Source organism: Myxocyprinus asiaticus, chromosome 3, assembly GCF_019703515.2.
Source record: "Myxocyprinus asiaticus isolate MX2 ecotype Aquarium Trade chromosome 3, UBuf_Myxa_2, whole genome shotgun sequence".
NCBI lineage: Eukaryota > Metazoa > Chordata > Actinopteri > Cypriniformes > Catostomidae > Myxocyprinus > Myxocyprinus asiaticus.
The window spans coordinates 49194246-49214521 of NC_059346.1; the positions used below are offsets into that span (position 1 = coordinate 49194246).

The 20276-nt window shown below is 38.3% G+C and overlaps 1 protein-coding gene across 3 annotated transcripts; it reads left to right on the plus strand.

The window, feature by feature from the left end:
• Window positions 1-624: 624 nt before the first annotated feature.
• LOC127421382 (neutrophil cytosolic factor 1-like) lies at window positions 625-20141 on the plus strand. Of its 3 annotated transcripts, XR_007893984.1 has the most exons (15): window positions 625-779; window positions 976-1056; window positions 1312-1387; window positions 2144-2309; window positions 3179-3240; window positions 3321-3443; window positions 3582-3689; window positions 4616-4733; window positions 4850-4963; window positions 5084-5250; window positions 9849-9986; window positions 13231-13514; window positions 15831-15959; window positions 18570-18637; window positions 20039-20095. XR_007893984.1 is itself a non-coding variant. In XM_051664416.1 (12 exons), exons 1-12 carry the CDS (start codon window positions 708-710, stop codon window positions 13431-13433), a joined length of 1428 nt encoding a protein of 475 aa, XP_051520376.1. In that variant the 5' UTR covers window positions 625-707; the 3' UTR covers window positions 13434-15017. The 3 variants fall into 3 exon arrangements, 1 of the variants encoding a protein (XP_051520376.1); XR_007893983.1 differs by having other exon boundaries at window positions 18570-20141; XM_051664416.1 differs by lacking the exons at window positions 15831-15959; window positions 18570-18637; window positions 20039-20095 and having other exon boundaries at window positions 13231-15017.
• The last annotated feature ends 135 nt before the right edge of the window (window positions 20142-20276 follow it).

A 20276-nucleotide genomic window follows, 5' to 3' on the forward strand; every position in this document is an offset into this window, starting at 1 on the left:
CTCAACTTTCTGTTAACATGCTTGGATACAGCACTCTGTGAACAGCCAGCTTCTTTGGCAATGAATGTTTGTGGCTTACCCTCCTTGTGAAGGGTGTCAATGATTGTCTTCTGGACAACTGTCAGATCAGCAGACTTCCCCATGATTGTGTAGCCTAGTGAACCAAACTGAGAGACCATTTTGAAGGCTCAGGAAACCTTTGCAGGTGTTTTGAGTTGATTAGCTGATTGGCATGTCACCATATTCTAATTTTTTGAGATAGTGAATTGGTGGGTTTTTGTTAAATGTGAGCCAAAATCATCACAATTAAAAGAACCAAAGACTTAAACTACTTCAGTCTGTGTGCATTGAATTTATTTAATACACGAGTTTCACAATTTGAGTTGAATTACTGAAATAAATGAACTTTTCCACGACATTCTAATTTATTGAGATGCACCTGTATATAATTAGAAAAAGAAAAAAAAAAAACTTTAAATGAACCCTTTAAATATTTAATGACCACACATAAATAACATCATATACACGTAACTCTGGAATTTCTTATCTGTATTTCCTCCAGTGTTGGTGGCAGTAGTGAAATAGGAAGAGGCTGGCGAGGAAGCCCCTCCCACTGTCACAGTAAACTCTATAAACCACAGGTGATCTGAACAACTCTCCTAGATTCCTTCAGCTATCGGGCAAGTCTCTTTTTGTAGTTTTGCAGGATGGCTGAAACATACGTGTTACATGTGGAACTGTTGGGCTTTGAGAAAAGGTTCTTTCCCAGCCAGCATTATGTAAGTTGGCTACTCACATAATAATGCCTTTAAATTGCAATTTAAAATATATGTACATACATATGCAATATATATTAACAAAAAACTTTTAAACAGTCCAGTATAGCTTATAGTTTAGCTATAGGCACATTATATTGATTAAAATATCAATTAGCCTACTTATTATATAACATTACTTCTGAAATTCTTTTGAAAGGTGTACATGCTCTTGGTTAAATGGAGTGATCAGTCTGAAAAGCTGATTTACAGACGGTATCCAGAAATCTACACTTTTCATGTAAGTCCATTGTTATTATTTTCTATTACTGAAAGTAAAATAGCGTTAAATAAGTGTTGTTCCCTTTTCCAAACTGATTTAATTTTTCGTTGCTGCAAGCATTTTATGCATTTTTAATCACAAATTATTTTCTGTATAGCTTTATATACAGTATAGCCACAAGTCTGCAACAAATGTGTATTAAATGACAAGGAATGCAAAAATGATATATTTAGGATTATTAACTTAAAGTTATATCTATTATTTCATTTATAGAAAGTGTTGAAGGAAATGTTCCCTATTGAGGCAGGAGACATTGATGAAAAGGACAGAATCATTCCTTCATTACCCGGTAAAGACTTGTTTGAGAAAAAACGCATTCTAAATGTGTAGAATTTTGTCTTTAGAACATTTTGACCAACAGAACAAGAACTCTCACAAGGACCACAACTTCATGTTATAAACGATTAACTGAGTTAATAACAACGGCAACAGACTTGTTATCAATACTGGCAAGAAATAAATGTGTCATCGCAGCATGGTTGTTTCACATTACAGCCTATTTGAGCACACTATACAGAAACAGGTGTTGGTTCTCAGTGTTCCTTTTAGAAGAGGAAGCACCTGCTTTATGTCAAGCATATCAAATGTACCTATTTATTCAACTTCATGAAATGTCATTTCTAATAAATGAAACCCATTGACCAGAAGTGTTCTAATGTAAAAATCTTTTGCATTTGCTGCATGGCATACATTCTGCTTTGCATGGCCGCCTTGTTATAGATTTTATAAGTTTGAGTTTCAGTTCTGCAAAAGAATATTTATGGGGAATATTGGGGCAGATGCTGCACGCAAGCTGTACTTTTTTATGGAGGATATTGTGGTGGATGCTGCATACTAGCTGTACTTTATTTGAACTTTCTATTGTTACAGGCAATTGCATACTAGACAGAAACATTTTGTATCCATAAAGTGAAACTAGTTTTGTAATTGCTGTGCAGCACAAAACATGACCATACCATAGAATCACCTTCATACTGTATAACAACAAAATATCAGTCAAAACCTTTTATCTGAACAGCCGAAATTAAATCTTTATCTTCCTCAGCTCCAAAATGGCTGGACAATCAGAAAACAACAGAGACAAGGCAGGTGACTCTTGCTGAATACTGTCGTGCTCTGCTCAACCTGCCTCCAAAGATCTCAGGCTGTCATCTTGTTCTTGACTTCTTCAAAATGCGTGTCGAAGATGAATCTCCACCAGCCCCACACCCGTGAGTCTGTTTGCTCAAAACTGCAACTGGGGCTGTGGCTTAGTGGTTAGCCCACATGCTCTGACACACCATAGTATTAGTGCTTCTATGGGCTATGCAAGTTTTACACATATTTGGATCCCTCTTTCTATCCTCTGTGCAAATATATGGCAAATATAGCCTACTATAAAAGTAGCATAAATGCCAAAATTTGTAAATAAAAAAACTGTAGCAGTTGCAAAATGTTTTGAACCACAGTTGAGCTTTTAACTTTAAAGGACAATTCCGGGTTCAATACAAGTTAAGCTCAATCGAAAGCATTTGTGGTATAGTATTGTTTACCACAAAAATAATTTTGACCATGCCTCGTTTATAAACAAAAAACAAAACAAAAACATATTACAATCGATTCTAGGCCTAGTTATGCATTTAAGTCTTTAACCTGAAAGGATGAAACGGTATACTTTTAAATAGACAGATAAAAATTGCCCTCATAAAATAAAAAAATTTACCTGAGAATCAAATGTAGGGGGCAAATTTTGCCCCTTAATGGTAAAGTTAATTTCTGACCCTGGCCTAAACCTATACATGATTCCACCACACTAAAATCCAGTAGAGCCGAGATTTTACATGTTAGTCTCGTTTAAACATATAATGTTTACATCTTGTGGCTATACTTTTAAAATAGTGTGTACTTTAATGTTTATGGACTGGCCCCATTTACTTCCATTGTGAGTGCCTCACTGGAACCGCATGTTTTAAATAAACAAGTCTAAATATTTTCTGTGGTAATCAGCATTATATTACAAATGCTGTCTATTGAGCTTAACTTGTATTGCACATCCTTATAAGAATACAGCATTTACATCAAACAAATATTCTTTCTGCAGATACAAAAGAAATGAGACATTCATTATGTGCACCAATAGATCATGGAGCAACACCTCATCAGGTAAGATCTCTTTCTGATCTGCATCTTCTATATAGTGCCATTGCCAAACAGGTGTTTTAAAGTTGTTGTTCTTTGTACAGAAATCACAGGACCTATCATGCTTGAGAGCTACAGAGCGATCGCAGACTACAGCAAGAGCTCAAAGTATGAACTCACTCTGAGGGCAGGAGATATGGTGGACATAGTGGAGAAAAGCCCAAATGGTGAGCTGGATGAGAGATGTATCTATTCTTGGTGCAACAGATGAGCATTTCCAAATGAGTTGACTGGTAGTGGATATAGTTAGAGACCAGACTAGTATATGTAAAGGACTGATGTGTGATTTGATCTGTTGCTTGCAGGCTGGTGGTTTTGTCAGTGTGAGTCTAAGAGAGGCTGGGTTCCAGCTTCATACTTAGAACCGCTGGATGGAGCAGATGAATCAGAGGAACCAGAGCCTAATTACACAGGTCAGTGTATATGCCTATACTTCCCATGCTAAGTTTTGTGTAGCTAGACCTTTGACTAAACAGCAAAAGGTCTGGTCCCCAGTATAGCCTGTTTTGGCCAAGAACCGCCCACTTACTTACCAGCCACAATTTGTTTTGTTTTAACATGCCATTTAGGGGCAGGTTTAACTGAAATAGATTTTCCCACAGTAATAGGTTGGCATGGAAAAATTAAGTCTTTGCAAACTGTTGCACGGCAACCGTCAGAAATATAATTGAAAATATTTGAATACTTTGGAAAAATAGTTGAAAATGTGTAAAGGATATCTAATTTACTTTCTTCTAAGTGCTTAAAACAAAACTGTGCATGTGTTTCAAAGATCTGAACTCACTAACCTGGCAAACATATTATTTCTTACTCAGATGTGCTCATTGTTTCAACCCGGTACCTTGTAGACACAACTTTGTTGCCTAGGGAAATGATGAAAAAAAAACCTGTATGACCTTAAAGGGATAGTTCACCCAAAAATGAAAACTGTCTCATTTACTCACCCTCATGCCATTCCATATGTGTATGACTTTCTTTCTTCTGCTGAACACAAACAAACCAAAAGTTTGAAGCTCCAAAAGCACATAAATATTCATTTTTGATCAGTAGAAGAAAGTCATATACATCTGGGATGGTATGAGTGTGAGAAATGAGAAAATTGGGTGAACTATCCCTTTAAGTAGCGAACAGTCAGCCAATCAGATTAGAGATTGCCGGATCGAAAAAATTTTCCAGTTTCGTGTGCAACATGCATCAGACAGTCACTGAACGGACTGTGGTCTAAGGCTGAGACTAACTGCCGGTAGTCTGAGACCAGAATAAACTTTGTCAGATGAAAGAATAGTCATTAATTATGATATATGGATGTGTTGATCATGTTGATATTTATCCACAACAGGAGAGCTCTACAAAACCATAAAAGGATATACAGGTGTAGAAGAAGATGAGTTGACTCTTGAGGCAGGAGAGACTATTGAGGTCATCCATAAACTTCTGGATGGCTGGTGGGTGGTCAGGTATGAGTCATACTCTTTAAACTATAATAGAAAAATTTTTAGTCATCAGATGAGCCATTGGATGATTCATAATCAGATCAGATTCCCAAATGTCAACTTTTGTTTGTCTCTAACAGGAAAGGAGAAGATACAGGCTACTACCCATCCATGTTCCTATGCAGGACAGGAGAGAAGAAAGAGGTGGATGCTGAGAAGGACGTGGTCAGAAGATCAACCCCACCACCAAGAAGGTAGAGTAACTGTATATAGGTCTCATTATATGATGTAGGTAAATATGTCTGCTATAACCTAAAATAACAGTAACTGAACACTTTGGTTATCTCAATTATTTTTTCCATCTTGGCCCATAGATCTACCATACGCAACGCCCAGAGCATCTATACTAAGGGACGTCACCAAATCAGTCAGGACACCTATCGTAAGCAGAGTCGACAGTTCTTACAGCAGCGAGGAAGACTAAATTCACAGTCCAAGAACGTGACAAGATCTCCACTGCAAAAGAGGAAGACAAACAGAGGTGTGTATTCTCCATAGAGACATAACCCTAACTCTAAATTCTTAACCCTAAATTCTTCTAGCTTATGGAGGGACCAAATAAATAAATCAAAACAAATAATTAGGGCTGTCAATCGATAATTTTTTAAAATCGAATTAATTACATGGTATGCCGATTAATTAATAAAAATTAATCGCAATTAATCACATATATAAATATTTGCTGAGAAAGCCCCTCAAATAACAATTATTAAATATAAAATGATGAAATAATTATAGTTATATTTAAATAATTACAAATAATTTTGTGGTGGCGGGGATGTGGTCGAGCATTAGTGTTTGTGAATGGAGAGTGAGATTGGGAGATGAGAACCATAAGGATTGTCACCTGTTTATGATGAGTCTAACACCTGTTTGTGAGGGTGCAGGAGAGTTTAAAAGAAAGCCAGATGCTGGAGAAGAGAGAGAGAGAGACTGACATGCCTGTTCTACGTGTGTGTGTATGTGTGTGTGTCTGTGCATCTGAGAGTGTTACGCTGAAAAGCAGAGTTAGTGTGTGGGTGGCTGAAAAGCCCGATTTAAGTTGCTGCTGGAAAGCTGTTTTTGTTTGTGTGTGGGTGCTTGCCAGCAGCGAGCCCGACGCCGAGGCGGTGACTAATCTGAAGGTGCTGGAGAAATTCACTGCAGGCCTGCCAAGAAAAACTGCAGAATGGGTCCAGTGCCATCGCCCAGCATCGGTGGAGGAGGCAGTCCAGTTGGCTGAGGACCACGTGGCGGTCTATCCAGGGGCCGGTCGTGCCTGTATCGTCATCTCTCTTTCTCTCTCTCTCTCTCTCTCTCTGCCCCTTTCCCTCGTTCTGTTCCCCCTCCCCGGAAACGGGGCGTTTTCCATCCTAAACCGGCTCCCCGGCTTCGGGGACTTCACAACTCGCCGGTTTCTCCCACTCTCACCCCCAGGATGACAGGTCTGCCACCGCAGGTGAGGGTGTAAAGCCTGGGCTGGTTTGTTGGTGCTGCGGGGAACCTGGGCATTTCCAGGACCAGTGCCTGGTGATGGTGGTGGGGGCATTGGTCCGGGTCCCTGACGTGCCACAGGCTGCCCCCGATCGAGCTGAGATGTACTGCATACCTGTGAGTATTGAGGGGGGTACATACCAGGCCTTGGTGGATTCAGGTTGTAGCCAAACTACTATCCATCAAGGCCTGGTTCAAGACAGGGCTTTGGGTGCAAAACACAGGGTGAAGTTGAGGTGTGTGCATGGGGATATTCATGAATACCCTTTAGTGACTGTCTTTATTCATTATCGGTGTCAAAAGCATAATGTTGAGGCTGTGGTTATTTCCTGCCTTGCCCGTCCACTGATTTTGGTCCCGACTTCGCCCGCCCTTAGAGGATTCCCTGTAGGGGATTTCCCTCTGGAACAGATACGAGATGAAACCCTTAAGCAAGTTTTTGACCAAGTGAAGGTAATTGATGGTCAATGACTCCTGACAGACATCGCACTCACATATCAGTACTTTTCAGTGATAAATGATCGGTTGTATCGAGTGTACGCAGGACACTCAAACAAAGGAAAATACAACCCAGTTGTTAGTACAGAAGAGCTGCCGGGAAATGTTATTCCAGGCGGCTCATAATAATCCAATGGCAGGACACTTGGGGCAGGGAAAAACACTAAGTCGTCTCATGGCCCACTTCTATTGGCCGGGCATTCGCAGGGATGTTCGCAGGTGGTGTGCGACATGCCGCGAATGTCAGCTGGTGAATCCGCCGGCCACCCCAAAAGCGCCATTGCGCCCGTTACCTGTGATCGAGGTTCCCTTAGAAAGAATTGGTATGGACCTCGTCGGGCCATTAGAACGAACAGCATGGGGACTTCGCTTTGTGTTGGCACTGGTGGATTACGCAACGCGATATCCCGAAGCAGTGCCTCTGCGCAGCATCTCAGCACGTAGTGTTGCGGTGGCACTCTTCAAAATGATCTCCCGATTGGGAATTCTGAAAAAAATCCTCACTGATCAAGGCACCACTTTTATGTCCCGTACACTATGCAAACTGTACGAATCACTGGGGGTTAAATCGATTCGGACAAGCGTCTACCACTCACAAACGGACGGCTTGGTCGAACGGTTTAATCAGACCCTGAATAATATGATTCGTATGTTTGTGCACGAAGATGCTCGGAATTGGGATAAGTGGCTCGAACCCCTGTTATTTGCAGTATGATAGGTCCCGCAAGCCTCCACAGGATTTTCCCCGTTTTAATTGTTGTATGGGCGTAAGCCCCATGGCGTGTTAGACGTCATTATGGAAAATTTGGAGGGGGGACCTTCACATAGCAAAAGTGAAATTCAATAAGTTTTTGATCTGAGAGCAAAACTCCACACACTGGTGTGACTATCACAGGAGAATTTGCTAAAGGTGCAAGAACGTCAGTCCCGGCTGTACAACAGGGGAGCTCGGCTACGGGAATTTGCACCGGGAGATAAAGTCCTTGTATTGCTACCCACATCGAGCTCAAAATTACTCTAAATGGCAAGGGGCCTTTGAGGTCACACGGCAAGTCAGGGAAGTCGACTATGAGGTGGTGCGTACGGATAGGGGCAGGGCACATCAGATTTACCTCCTCAACCACCTTAAACCATGGAGAGAGGCGGTCCCCGTGACATTGATGACGGTAGTTTCGGAGAGGGAGGAGCTCAGACTAGAGGTGAATCTAAAAGCCAATCAGTTCACCCTGGTCACTTGTGGGGACCACCTCTCGCCATCCCAACGTATGGAGATTGCCAGGTTGCAAAAGGAATTCTCTGACATGTTCTCGCCCCTCCCTGGCCGCACTGATCTCATAGAACACCACATCGAGACAACTCCAGGGGTAGTGGTACGTAGTCGTTCCTACCGCTTACCTGAGAACAAAAAACAGGTATTAAGTGAAGAATTAAAGGCCATGCTTAATATGGGAGTAATAGAAGAATCCTTCAGTGATTGGGCCAGCCCGGTGGTTCTGGTACCTAAGAGCAATGGCTCGGTCCGGTTCTGTGTGGATTATAGGAAAGTCAATGCGTCAATGTGTCAATTTTATGCGTATCTAATGCCTCGTATTGACGAACTGCTCGACTGGTTGGGCATGGCTCACTTTTATTCGACACTGGATTTGACAAAGGGATATTGGCAGATCCCCTTAAGGCTGATGTCCCTTGAAAAAATGGCCTTCTCCACACCGTTTGGGTTACACCAATTTGTGACCCTTCCGTTCGGTTTGTTTGGGGCCCCGGCTACATTTCAGCGTCTTATGGACAGGGTCCTCAGCCCGCATGCTGTGTATGCTGCTGCCTATTTGGATGACATCATTATTTTCAGTAATGATTGGCAGCGGCACGTGCAGCATCTGGTGACTGTTCTGTGATCGCTGTGATGAGCGGGACTCACAGCAAACCCTAAGAAGTGTGCAATTGGACAGGTGGAGGTACGGTATCTGGAGTTCTACTTGGGTCATGGGCAGATGCGACCCCAAATTGATAAGACCATGGCGATTGCGGCCTGCCCGAGACCCAAGACCAAAAAGGAGGTGAGACAGTTCCTGGGGCTGGCTGGCTATTATCGAAGGTTTGTGCCTAATTATTCAGACATCACCAGCCCACTTATTGATCTCACTAGAAAGTGAGCCCCAGACCCGGTCCAGTGGGCGGAGCGGTGCCAACAGGCTTTTACGCACTTTGTGGTGGGCTGTTATTACATTCTCCCAATTTCTCTCTCCCTTTTGAGTTACGCCAGTTTTACTTGTGTGTGTGTGTGTCTGTGCATCTGAGAGTGTTACGCTGAAAAGCCGAGTTAGTGTGTGGCTGAAAAGCCAGATTTAAATTGCTGCTAGAGAGCTATTTTTGTTTTGCCATTAAAAATAAACAAGATACGTGGACTGATCACCTGGCTCCTGCATTCTCCTTTTATGAACATTGTTACAAATATACTGTATATATATATATATATATATGCGTCCGTCCTCATCTTGTGTTGTCTGCTGTCAATAAGTGTCATTTGTTCTCTGTATAAGCTGTGCGTTGCCTATACAGCTGTAGTTTTGCTTACTACCCCCTGGAGAAAACAGGTGGTACTTCAAGCTTGAATTGCTCCAGTGGTAGAAATATTCCTTAGTACGGTCCAGGGACATGATTAATTGCGTTCATTTTTTTAACACGTTATTTTTTATATAATTAATCACACTAAATTAACACATTAAATTGACAGCCCTAAACATAATACAATTAAAAGCATAAATAAATAATTTATTTTTATTTGTTTATTTTTGTTATTTACTGCTATATTTTTTTGAATATTTAATTATCTGATAATGTATACATTAATACATTTGTTTATTTGATTTTGTCCATTTAAATCCCTCCATAGTAGCTGGTTATATAATGTAACTTTCTTGTGGCCTGTGAAACTTTCAATTAAAACTTGAAATTAAGTTGTGGTATAACTGTATGTGTATAACTGTATTTTTCTCTAGCAGACAAAACATTTACATATTAGCACAGATATAAGCAAAGTTTTACAGACCTGTCAAATTGAACATTTTTATTTATTTTTACAAATGTGTTATATTTCTGTTTGTATAGAGAAAATTGCAAAATCAGACTCATCCAAAGCAGAAGATCTGGACCAAAATACTCCAGTCATTCCTCCCCGGCCCAGTCCTCAGCTCATTCTGGAGCGCTGCACTGAGAACACATGCAAGAGAGTCAGCATACATGAAGGCAACTGAACTTCATTCAAAAGCATGTGCTAAAACTTGACATGAATTTGTTGTGTATGTAACTGGCATTCAGACATTTGTACATACAAATGCTCGGTACATCCCTGATTTGCCCAGAACCTATTATAAGCTATGTGTTGGAATATAAAACATGTATAAATGTCTCAACCAGCTATTTACTTTATTAATGTTTTTTTTTTTTTTTAAAGTTATTTACAGTATAAGGGAGATCAGGCCTAGTTGTCACAAGGGAAAGTTGTCACAAGGGTAATATTTTATTAACTATATGGTTTTCAGTCAGAAGTTCTATTGAACAAATGCTTGTTTTCTCTAGAAGTTTCATCCAAATTCATCATTTTTTGGTCATAGATGTTTGGGTAAACAAGTCAAGACAATAAAACCAGACTGGAATACATCAAGTGAGGGTCAACTATATTTTGAAAGTCATGGTATCAGGACAAGTGTATACTTCATAATGTAATGTAAGGTTGGGGCAGTTATTAGCAGGGGTGGAAAGAGTACTGAAAAATAATAATACTCAAGTAAAAGTACTGTTACTTCTTAAAAAATGTAGTTTGAGTAGAGTAAAAGTACCTGTCCTAAAAACTACTCAAAGTAAGAGTAAAAGAGTAGCTAATTTAAAAGTACTCATGAGTAGTGAGTATTGAGTTGCGAATGCTATGCCCCTTTATAATAAAAACTGTATGCTGCGATATAAAAATGAGGCACACATACTGTAATTTACATTCCCTTTTATGGCTGTTTTCCAGAAAGAATAAAAATATAGGTATTTTATAGGTGTTTGTGATTGACAACTTTTAAAATACATCACTTATCTATGATACTGTGAACACTACATGAATCTGATTAAAAAAATAAAATAAAAGGGCGACATGATTACAGAAATTAAAAGATAAAGTTATTTTCAATATCATAATGTATGAAACAAATTACATTAAAATCAGTTTATGTGTAGGGTCTAAATTTTCCTTTAATGCCGACTGAGAGAGTTATTGTTGCGCATAAAACATGTTAAAAAAAATGCAAGGAATGCAAAAAAAAAAAAAAAAAAAAACACTAAAAAAGCAGGGTCAATTGGCACGTCATGTCCCACACAATAGAGGGGGTAGAGCAGTTGTTTGGTACAGGGGCTACATTGGGCTTTAAAGGAATATTCACACAAAAATGAAAATTCTCTCATCATTTAGTCACCCTTATGCCATCCCGGATGTGTATGACTTTCTTCAGCAGAACACAAATTAAGATTTTTAGAAGAATATCTCAGCTCTTTTAGTCCATACAATGCAAGTGAATGGGTGCCAAAATTTTGAAGCTCCAAAAATCACATAGCCTAATCCATGTGACTCCAGTGGTTAAATCCATGTCTTCAGAAGAGATATGAAAGGTTGGGTGAGAAACAGATCAATATTTCAGTCAATTTATACTAAAAATTCTCCTCCCTGCTCAGTCAATCTCCACTTTAACTTTCACTTTCTTCTTCTTTTGTTTTTGGTGATTCACATTCTTCATGCATATTGCCATCTACTGGGCAGGGAGGAGAATTTCTAGCAAAAATGGACTTATATATTGATCTTTGTCTCACCCACACCGATCATATCACTTCTGAAGTCATGGATTTAACCACTGGAGTCATATGGATTACTTTTAGGCTGCCTCTATGTGCTTTTTGGGGCATCAAAATTTTGGCATCCATTCACTTGCATTGTATGGATATACAGAGCTGAAATATTCTTCTAAAAATCTTCATTTGTGTTCAGCAGACCAAAGAAAGTCATACACATCTGGGATGGCATGAGGGGGAGTAAATGATGAGAGAATTTTTATTTTTGAGAAAACGATTTCTTTAAGTAGCACATGGGGGGCCACATTGTCCTCCTTTTGAGATACAAGGACTAAATCAGTGTGGAACATTGTTTCTTTTAAGTCCAGAAATAGTTGTGTTTTCATTCTAATGCATGATGCACAATTTTCTGAAGTTTGTGACTGGTGGAATGTTCTGCCTGAAGTATTGCTCTACAAATGTTGATACTTTTCTATCAGGCATTAGAAAAAACATGCATAATTATAAATTATTTTATCATCTCTACTTTCCTGGTAATTTATTATACAAATTAACACAATCTCTACATCATATATATATATATATATATATATATATATATATATATATATATATATATATATATATATAACTAACAATATTATTAAAAAATATTAAAATATTATTACATTAATACTTTTAAAGCTACTCAAGTTAAAGCCAAAAGTAGAGAGTGGTTTTCTGGTTTGCTTGTTATAAGTTTAAAAAATAGTCTATAATATGTTTTTAAATGTGTATTTTGTGAAAGATGGCTTTTTAATTTTAGATAGTATTTCATATGTAACACAAATGTTTTTTTTAAGAATGACTTTCAAAAATAAGAATATCCACTGGGGTAACGAAATCGTGGCACTGTCATCTCTTTGCATGTTTAATCTTTTAATGCTGTTTATTTGACGTTAGTATAAGGATTGAAAAATAAAGAAACATTTAATTGCTAATCAAATGCATTTGATGACTAAATATGGTGTAGTCGAACCTAAACAGAAACACAACACATGCGCGCCACCTACCGATTGTTTTAGTCATTATACAATTTGTATGCACGTCATAAGTCAAGAGTTCATTCGGGTGAGCTGTCATGGCTGCCTCCATAGAAAACATGTCTGAACAACAAAAAAACACAGAGTGGACATATTTCACATTATATTGCCGTTTATTTTGAGTCAGGTTATGTGAAGAGAAGTATATAAAGCGACATATATTTTAGAGGATTCTTTGATTATTAAACTGTGAGTAGCTGCTTTAAAATAACCTCTGTCCAAAATAGACTGCACCACAAAAAATTGGTAACATAACTACTGTGTTCCCTTACAAAACAGTACTGTTCAGGTACCATGGTATCAGACAGTTATGCAATGGTTCTAAATGATTACCATATTCAAAAACCATGATATTTACATGGTAGTCCAAGATACTTCATAGAATACTACAAAGTGGAATTACCATTGTGCTTGTCCAAAAAACATGGTAATACCACAGTACATTTTAGTATGTTTTGTTCATGTTAAATATGCTTCATGCTACAAGCTCCATGAAACCTGCAGAAACCCCATTTCTCTAATTAGAATTCATATTTACTATGTCAGTATTTATTGTGTCTTTTATATTCTGTCCCATGCAGGTGACTATTATGACATTAATCAACATTCGCTGCTGTGGCAGACATGGCTGGCATATAGGTCTCCGTGCATATGCCACGCCCCACTAGCACCCCAAGGAGGAATAAGCAGCAAGATGACAGACCCGTGTTCCAGTATGTCGGTCAACACAGGAAGCCCAAAGAGAAAGTGTTTGTATGTGGCTTCAGCTACACAGGTGCTTTAGGAATCCCTAGTTTTGTAGTGCCTGACAGTGGCAGGAAAAAGCCCAGGAAGTACCAGCTCACACCTGGATACTGAACAGAAGGTAATGTCCTAATGTCTGTTTAAGCTGCACTGCGTAGAATACATTATTATACTGTCTTTAACAATGTATTGCATATATACAGTGGCCCCAACAAGTATTTGGACACTTGGTCACTTCAAAATGTAACAATGCCATTACATTTAGTATACCACCAACATATCAAACCAAGTGGCACTTATTTTAAAGAAATACAGCATAAACACTCTTATCAAGCACAACATTTTATAAAAAGCAGTTTGTTTGGTTTTAAATGATAAAGCAATAGACATACTGCTCAAAAATAAGACAAAAAGTATTGGGACACTTTCAGGGTTTTAAACGTTAGTGGAACATGTTCATAGTTAATGGGTTATTCCGTGTCAAATCAACCAAATTTCTGAAACTTGCCCAGCTTGAAATTTTAGATTTTGTTAATACTTGGCTGAAGAAATATCAATATAAATGAGAACATAAATAATATATATATAGATTTAGCTCTTATGGAAAGAAATTGGTGCTTTTATTCACCAAAGTGGCATTCAACTGATCACAATGTATAGTTAGGACATTAATAACGTGGAAAAATTACTATTACAATTTGAAAAAAATGTTCAGAACTTCTTAAACTACTTCAAAGAGTTCTCATCAAAAAATCCTCCACGTGCAGCAATGACCGCTTTGCAGATCCTTGGCATTATAGCTGTCAGTTTGTCCAGATACTCAGGTGACATTTCACCCCACACTTCCTGTAGCACTTGCCATAGATGTGGCTGTCTTGTCGGGCACTTCTCACGCACCTTACAGTCTAGCTGATCCCACAAAAGCTCAATGGGGTTAAGATCCATAACACTCTTTTCCAATTATCTGTTGTCCAATGTCTGTGTTTCTTTGTCCACTCTAACCTTTTCTTTTTGTATTTCTGTTTTATTTTTAGCCTTCAGGTGGTGCGCAATATTTGAGCGCTACTCACAAACAACATCTCAGATGTAGATGCTCAATAGTTCGGTTCACTTATAATATGCATTTAGAACGGCACTGGAGGTGCTTTTTTTTTTTTTTTACCAGAATTTGAATAAGAAGCGAATTAAATTTCTGTGAACTTTCTTACAAACAGACACATACAGGACTTCCTGGAGAGTTCAGAATGTCAAAATAAAAGCGTGAGGGTTTAAAAGTTAAAGGTGAGGATATGAACTCAGTAGCAGGGTTTATTGAACAGATGAAACAGTGATGTAAACATTGCGAGTAAATCCAGTTGAGCAGAGTGGCAAACAGCAGGTGAGTAATATCCAGACAGGGTACAGACACGATGAACAGATAACACACAACAGTCTCATGATACTTGCAGGCAATAATGAAGACACCGGTATGTTTGACTTAGTAGAAGGGTCTGGAGTTTCAGAGATACTATTTATGAGAACAGACCAAGAGCGTGTGTGAAAGCGGGGAGAGTGAGCGCTGTGACTGCAGTGAGGAAGAAAGAGAGAGAGAGAGAGAGAGAGACCGGTGGATCCGTGACAAAAGGTGCACGATTGAGATATATTACTATATATTATTATTATAATAAATTATTATTATTATTATTATTATCATTTGTTTACAAATTATAGTAGTATTTAAGTTGAATGGGTTCCAAAAAAATAACTGTGTGAATGAAAAGTGAGCTGATATCTTACAACTAAATTGAACAAAAAAGAGATCTGAATCCTTTAAAGTCCAGATACAAGCTGAAAAAACATTGCAAAAAAAAAAAAAAACTGGAATTACTGTTAATTTTGCTGTTACATTATCCAGTATACTAGTTAACAATAAAGTTTTTCTTAATAAGCAATACATTTATATTGAAATAATGTGTAGTTAGAGGTTTGTGTTTCTTTACATATTAAAGAGAACTCCCAATTAGTTCCACACAATAATGTAAAGATATTCTAAACTGATTATGCAAAAAACAACAACACCGGTATCGGATCAGGATCGGTATTGGCCGATACTGAGATTTCTGATATCGGAATCGGAAGAAAAAAAGTGGTATCGGTGCATCCCTAATAAGTCCTGCACCCCTCTTACTGTTGTACATGAAACTGTTGAGCAGGTAGAATTCAATGAAGCTGTCAGCTGAAGACATGTGAGGCATCTATTTCTCAAACTAGAGACTGATGTACTTATCCTCTTGTTTAGAGGAATTGTGATGAATGGAATTGTGATGAACTACACCTGTGCTTACTTTACATCTGTGTGAACTTGAGGGGAACTGACTTCCAACAGCCACTAAAATTATTTTGTAACCAACTGGTATATATACCTTTATTGTATATTATGTTCGTTATTTTTGTGTAGATTTCCTCAGCTGCTTGTGGATATGGCTTCACCCTGCTGGCATCTAATACCAGAGACCTGACCATTTGTGGGGCATAGGCCTGAACAAAGATTCCCAACTGGGCTTTCAACGTACACAACAAGACAAACGTGAGACACTCCATATCTTTAAAGTCTCCCAGCAGAAATGAGGAATCCTCCTATTAGTAACTCATCTGCTCTCAATATAGCTCATTGTAGCTCAAAAAGTACTCTGGCCAGTATCAGTGCCATGGTAGAGTGATGATATCAGATGTTAATACTATGGTTCTTTATATTAAAGGTCGACCAGTAATGGATTTTGCAGATAGTGATAACTAAGGTGGTGGAACAGGCGGTACCCGATTAATAGAATGTTTCAAAATGTTCTTAGTCGGCACAGACATAGAGGCCATTAGTACAAAATGAATAAAATCCCAGATGTAGTTTATTTTTCAACCAAAATCAAAATCAACCGCTATCGGTATAGATTTTTGCCGATAACGATAGTTCCAAAAAGCAACTATCAGTGCTGATTAATCAAACTGATCTGTCGTCTACCTCTACTTTATATACTGTGTTACTGAGTGATTACCAGGCATATACCATGGTGTATAATCGATAACACTGATATATCGGTCTACCGCTACTTAATATACCTTGGTACTGAATGATTACCATATACCATGGTGTTTAATCGGTAAAACCAATATGTCAGTCTACCTCTAATTTATATACCTTGGTACTAAACGATTACCATATACCATGGTTTAATCGGTAAAACCAATATATCAGTCTACCTCTACTTTATATACCTTGGTATTGAATGATTACCATATACAGTTGAAGTCAGAAGTTTACATACACTTAGGTTGAAGTCATTAAAACTCATTTTTTTAACTCTCCACAGATTTAATATTAGCAAACTATAGTTTTGGCAAGTCATTTAGGACATCTACGTTGTGCATGACAAGTAATTTTTCCAGCAATTGTTTACAGACAGATTGTTTCACTTTTAATTGACTATATCACAATTTCAGTGGGTCAGAAGTTAACTGTGCCTTTAAGAAGCTTGGAAAATTTCTGAAAGTGATGTCAAGCCTTTAGGCAATTTGCTTCTGATAGGAGGTGTACTGAATTGGAGGTGTACCTGTGGATGTATTTTAAGGCCTACCTTCAAACTCAGTGCCTCTTTACTTGACATCATGGGAAAATCAAAAGAAATCATCCAACCTCCACAAGTCTGGTTCATCCTTGGGAGAAACTTCCAAACGCCTGAAGGTACCAAGTTCATCTGTACAAACAATAGTACACAAGTATAAACACTATGGGACCACGCAGCCATCACACCGCTCAGGAAGGAGACACATCCTGTCTCCTAGAGATGAATGTAGTTTGGTGCGAAAAGTGCAAATCAATCCCAGAACAACAGCAAAGGACCTTGTGAAATGCTCAAGGAAACAGGTAGACAAGTATCTATATCCACAGTAAAACGAGTCCTATATCGACATAACCTGAATGGCTGCTCAGCAAGGAAGAAGCAACTGCTCCAAAACCACCATAAAAAAGCCAGACTACAGTTTGCAAGTGCACATGGGGACAAAGATCTTACCAGAGGACATTTATCCAAAAAGTCTGATGAAACAAAAATTTAACTGTTTGGCCATAATGACAATAGTTATGTTTGGAGGAAAAAGGGTGAGGTCGCAAGCCGAAGAACACCATCCCAACCGTAAAGCATGGGGGTCGTAGCATCATGTTGTGGGGGTGCTTTGCTGCAGGAGGGACTGGTGCACTTCACAAAATAGATGGCATCATGAGGAAGGAAAATTATGTGGATATATTGAAGCATCATCTCAAGACATCAGCCATGAAGTTAAAGCTTGGTCGCAAATGGGTCTTCCAATTGGACAATGACCCCAAGCACACCTCCATATTTGTGGCAAAATGGCTTAAGGACAACAAAGTCAAGGTATTGTAGTTGCCGTCACAAAGCCCTGACCTTAGTCTGATAGAAAATTTGTGGGCAGAACTGAAAAAGCATGTGCGAGCAAGGAGGCCTACAAACCTGACTCAGTTACACCAGTTCTGTCTGGAGGAATGGGACAAAATTGCAGCAACTTATTGTGAGAAGCTTGTGGAAGGCTACCCAAAAAAAGTTAAACAATTTAAAGGCAGTGCTACCAAATACTAAAATATTGTATGTACACTGACACACTGGGAATGTGATGAAAGAAATAAAAACTGAAATAAATCATTCTCTCTTATAATTATTCTGACATTTCACATTCTTAAAATAAAGTAGTGATCCTAACTGACCTAAGACAAGCAATGTTTTCTACGATTAAATATCAGGACTTGTTTAAATGTAATTGGCTAAGGTGTATGCAAACTTCTGACTTCAACTGTACCGTGGCACTGAGTGATTACCATATACCATTGTGTTTACATGGTATTCCAAAGTATGTGAAAAAATAACATGCTTGTTCCATCTTACATATCCTAAACAACATGGTGCCATGCCCAAAAAGCAATGGTAGTGCAATGGTACTTCTTGGCACTTTTTGTTAGAAAAGGGAAGTGGGGTTATTACAATAAAGGGTATTTTTGAATAATGGTCTGATGTAACTAATGTCTGGGAGTTGTGAAAGTGTTTATGAATACTGTACTTCCTACTGAACATGGGAAGGACATGTACCGGCTAATGTTGGTTTTTGACTGCTTTGTGTTTTGTTTTTGTAGATAAGAGTTATGACTGTGTCCCGGAGCCGTCTCCAGTGTCTCTCCCTCTCTCACAGACTTTGAGGGAGGTGAGGAAACATTGGGTCATTGTCATATTAACATTCTGAGATGTGATGTGCAGATTTATTGTCATTTTTTCATTGAATGTCGGAGTCGTGACGCAGTGAGTGTGCAAGTGCTCAGGACACATGAGTCATGTGCCTATCGGGTTCCACCTCAATTTCTCGACCTTCATGTCTGCTCTCTACTCTCTTGTTAATAAATGCACAACATTTTTTTACGTTTTATAAAAAAGTTTTTTATAAGTTTTGTATTAAATATCCTAGTTAACATGGCTCTCAATGTTTGGTTAGCATTTTTGCTTGGAGACACTTCACAAAAAGGTCTATGATCTTTTCTGAAACCTTTAAATTCCTTTCATATTCTGCATAAATGTATTAAAATAAAAAGATTCCTGATTAAAAAACATTGGTAACACTTTACAATAAGGTTTAATTTGTTAACTTTAGTTAACTACAATAGTTAAGATGAACTAACAATGTTGTTAAAAACATTAACAAAGATTCATAAATGCTGCAAAAAAATTATTGTTCATTGTTAGTTCATGATATCTAATGCAGGAACCCTATTGTAAAGTGTTACCAAAACATTTAGATAAAATAGCTTTTCAGTTATTTTTTATCTGATTTTCCTTTTTTGCTGACGTCACTTAGGCCATGCGAGCTGTTGGATAAAGTTAACCAATAGCCAAATAGCTTTTTAGGCATTGTTTTAGCAAACCTGCATTCAGGTGTGACGCCATTCTGGTGTGGGATAGCCATTTTTTCATGATCCAATCCACTCGGAAATGTGTCACATTACAAATAAAAGAGGTTGTGAATGGGAAAAAATAGCATGCTATGAATCCACAGACAGCTTTAGTATTTTTTTTTATTAATCAGCAGTGATAACCCTTAAATTTTCTGTTTTATGGAAATTCAATATTTCTTATATTAAATGTAATCTTGCAGTATAATTCCCTATCAGTCATTATAACAGAGTATAAACATAGACTATTTAGCCCTGAAACGGAGCACTTGTATTAAAATGAGTGGAAGAAATTGGAATGGATGTAGAAAAATTTCTACCTTTCAGATACAGACGTTGCCTCTTAGTTAACTCGAGAACATGCATGCGCATTAGCAGGACCAGACTGAAAAATTGCGTGTTTGAGCTGAAGCAGCACAATTTATGACATTATTTTTGTCAGATTTTACTGCAGATTTGAAGTATGTGATTTGATTGTAATCTTGACCAACCGTTTTTTGAGATTTCAGTCTTTCCTCATTCAAGTATATAGGAGCTGTACATTTTTTGCTGCTTATATCCATAGAAAATGGCTGCCCAGGAGCATTCCAAAGATGGCACCCAGTGGACTGACTTGCCTTGAAAGAAACTTTTGTACAAACGGTCCTGTTTCTGTTGTCCAGTAGGTGGCTTGTGGGCAGGATCACAGTCTATTTGTAACAGAGAGAGGCTCTGTGTATGCCTGTGGGTGGGGGGCAGATGGACACACAGCTTGGTTTCATCATCTCTCTCACACTTTCAGTATTATCTTTCTTTCTTTCTTTCTTTCTTTCGTACTCCATCGTGGAACCTGCCTAAAGGTGTTTTTCCAAAACGTTTATTCAGATTAGACTAGAATTACAATAATAATATATATATGGG

Excerpts from the sequence above, each read along its gene's own strand:
- LOC127421382 (XM_051664416.1), top strand. The coding sequence starts at position 708 with ATGGCTGAAACATACGTGTTACATGTGGAACTGTTGGGCTTTGAGAAA. Across the intron at positions 3,690-4,615 it reads ACCAGAGCCTAATTACACAG|GAGAGCTCTACAAAACCATA; the intron begins GTCAGTGTATAT and ends TATCCACAACAG. Across the intron at positions 4,964-5,083 it reads TCAACCCCACCACCAAGAAG|ATCTACCATACGCAACGCCC; the intron begins GTAGAGTAACTG and ends CTTGGCCCATAG.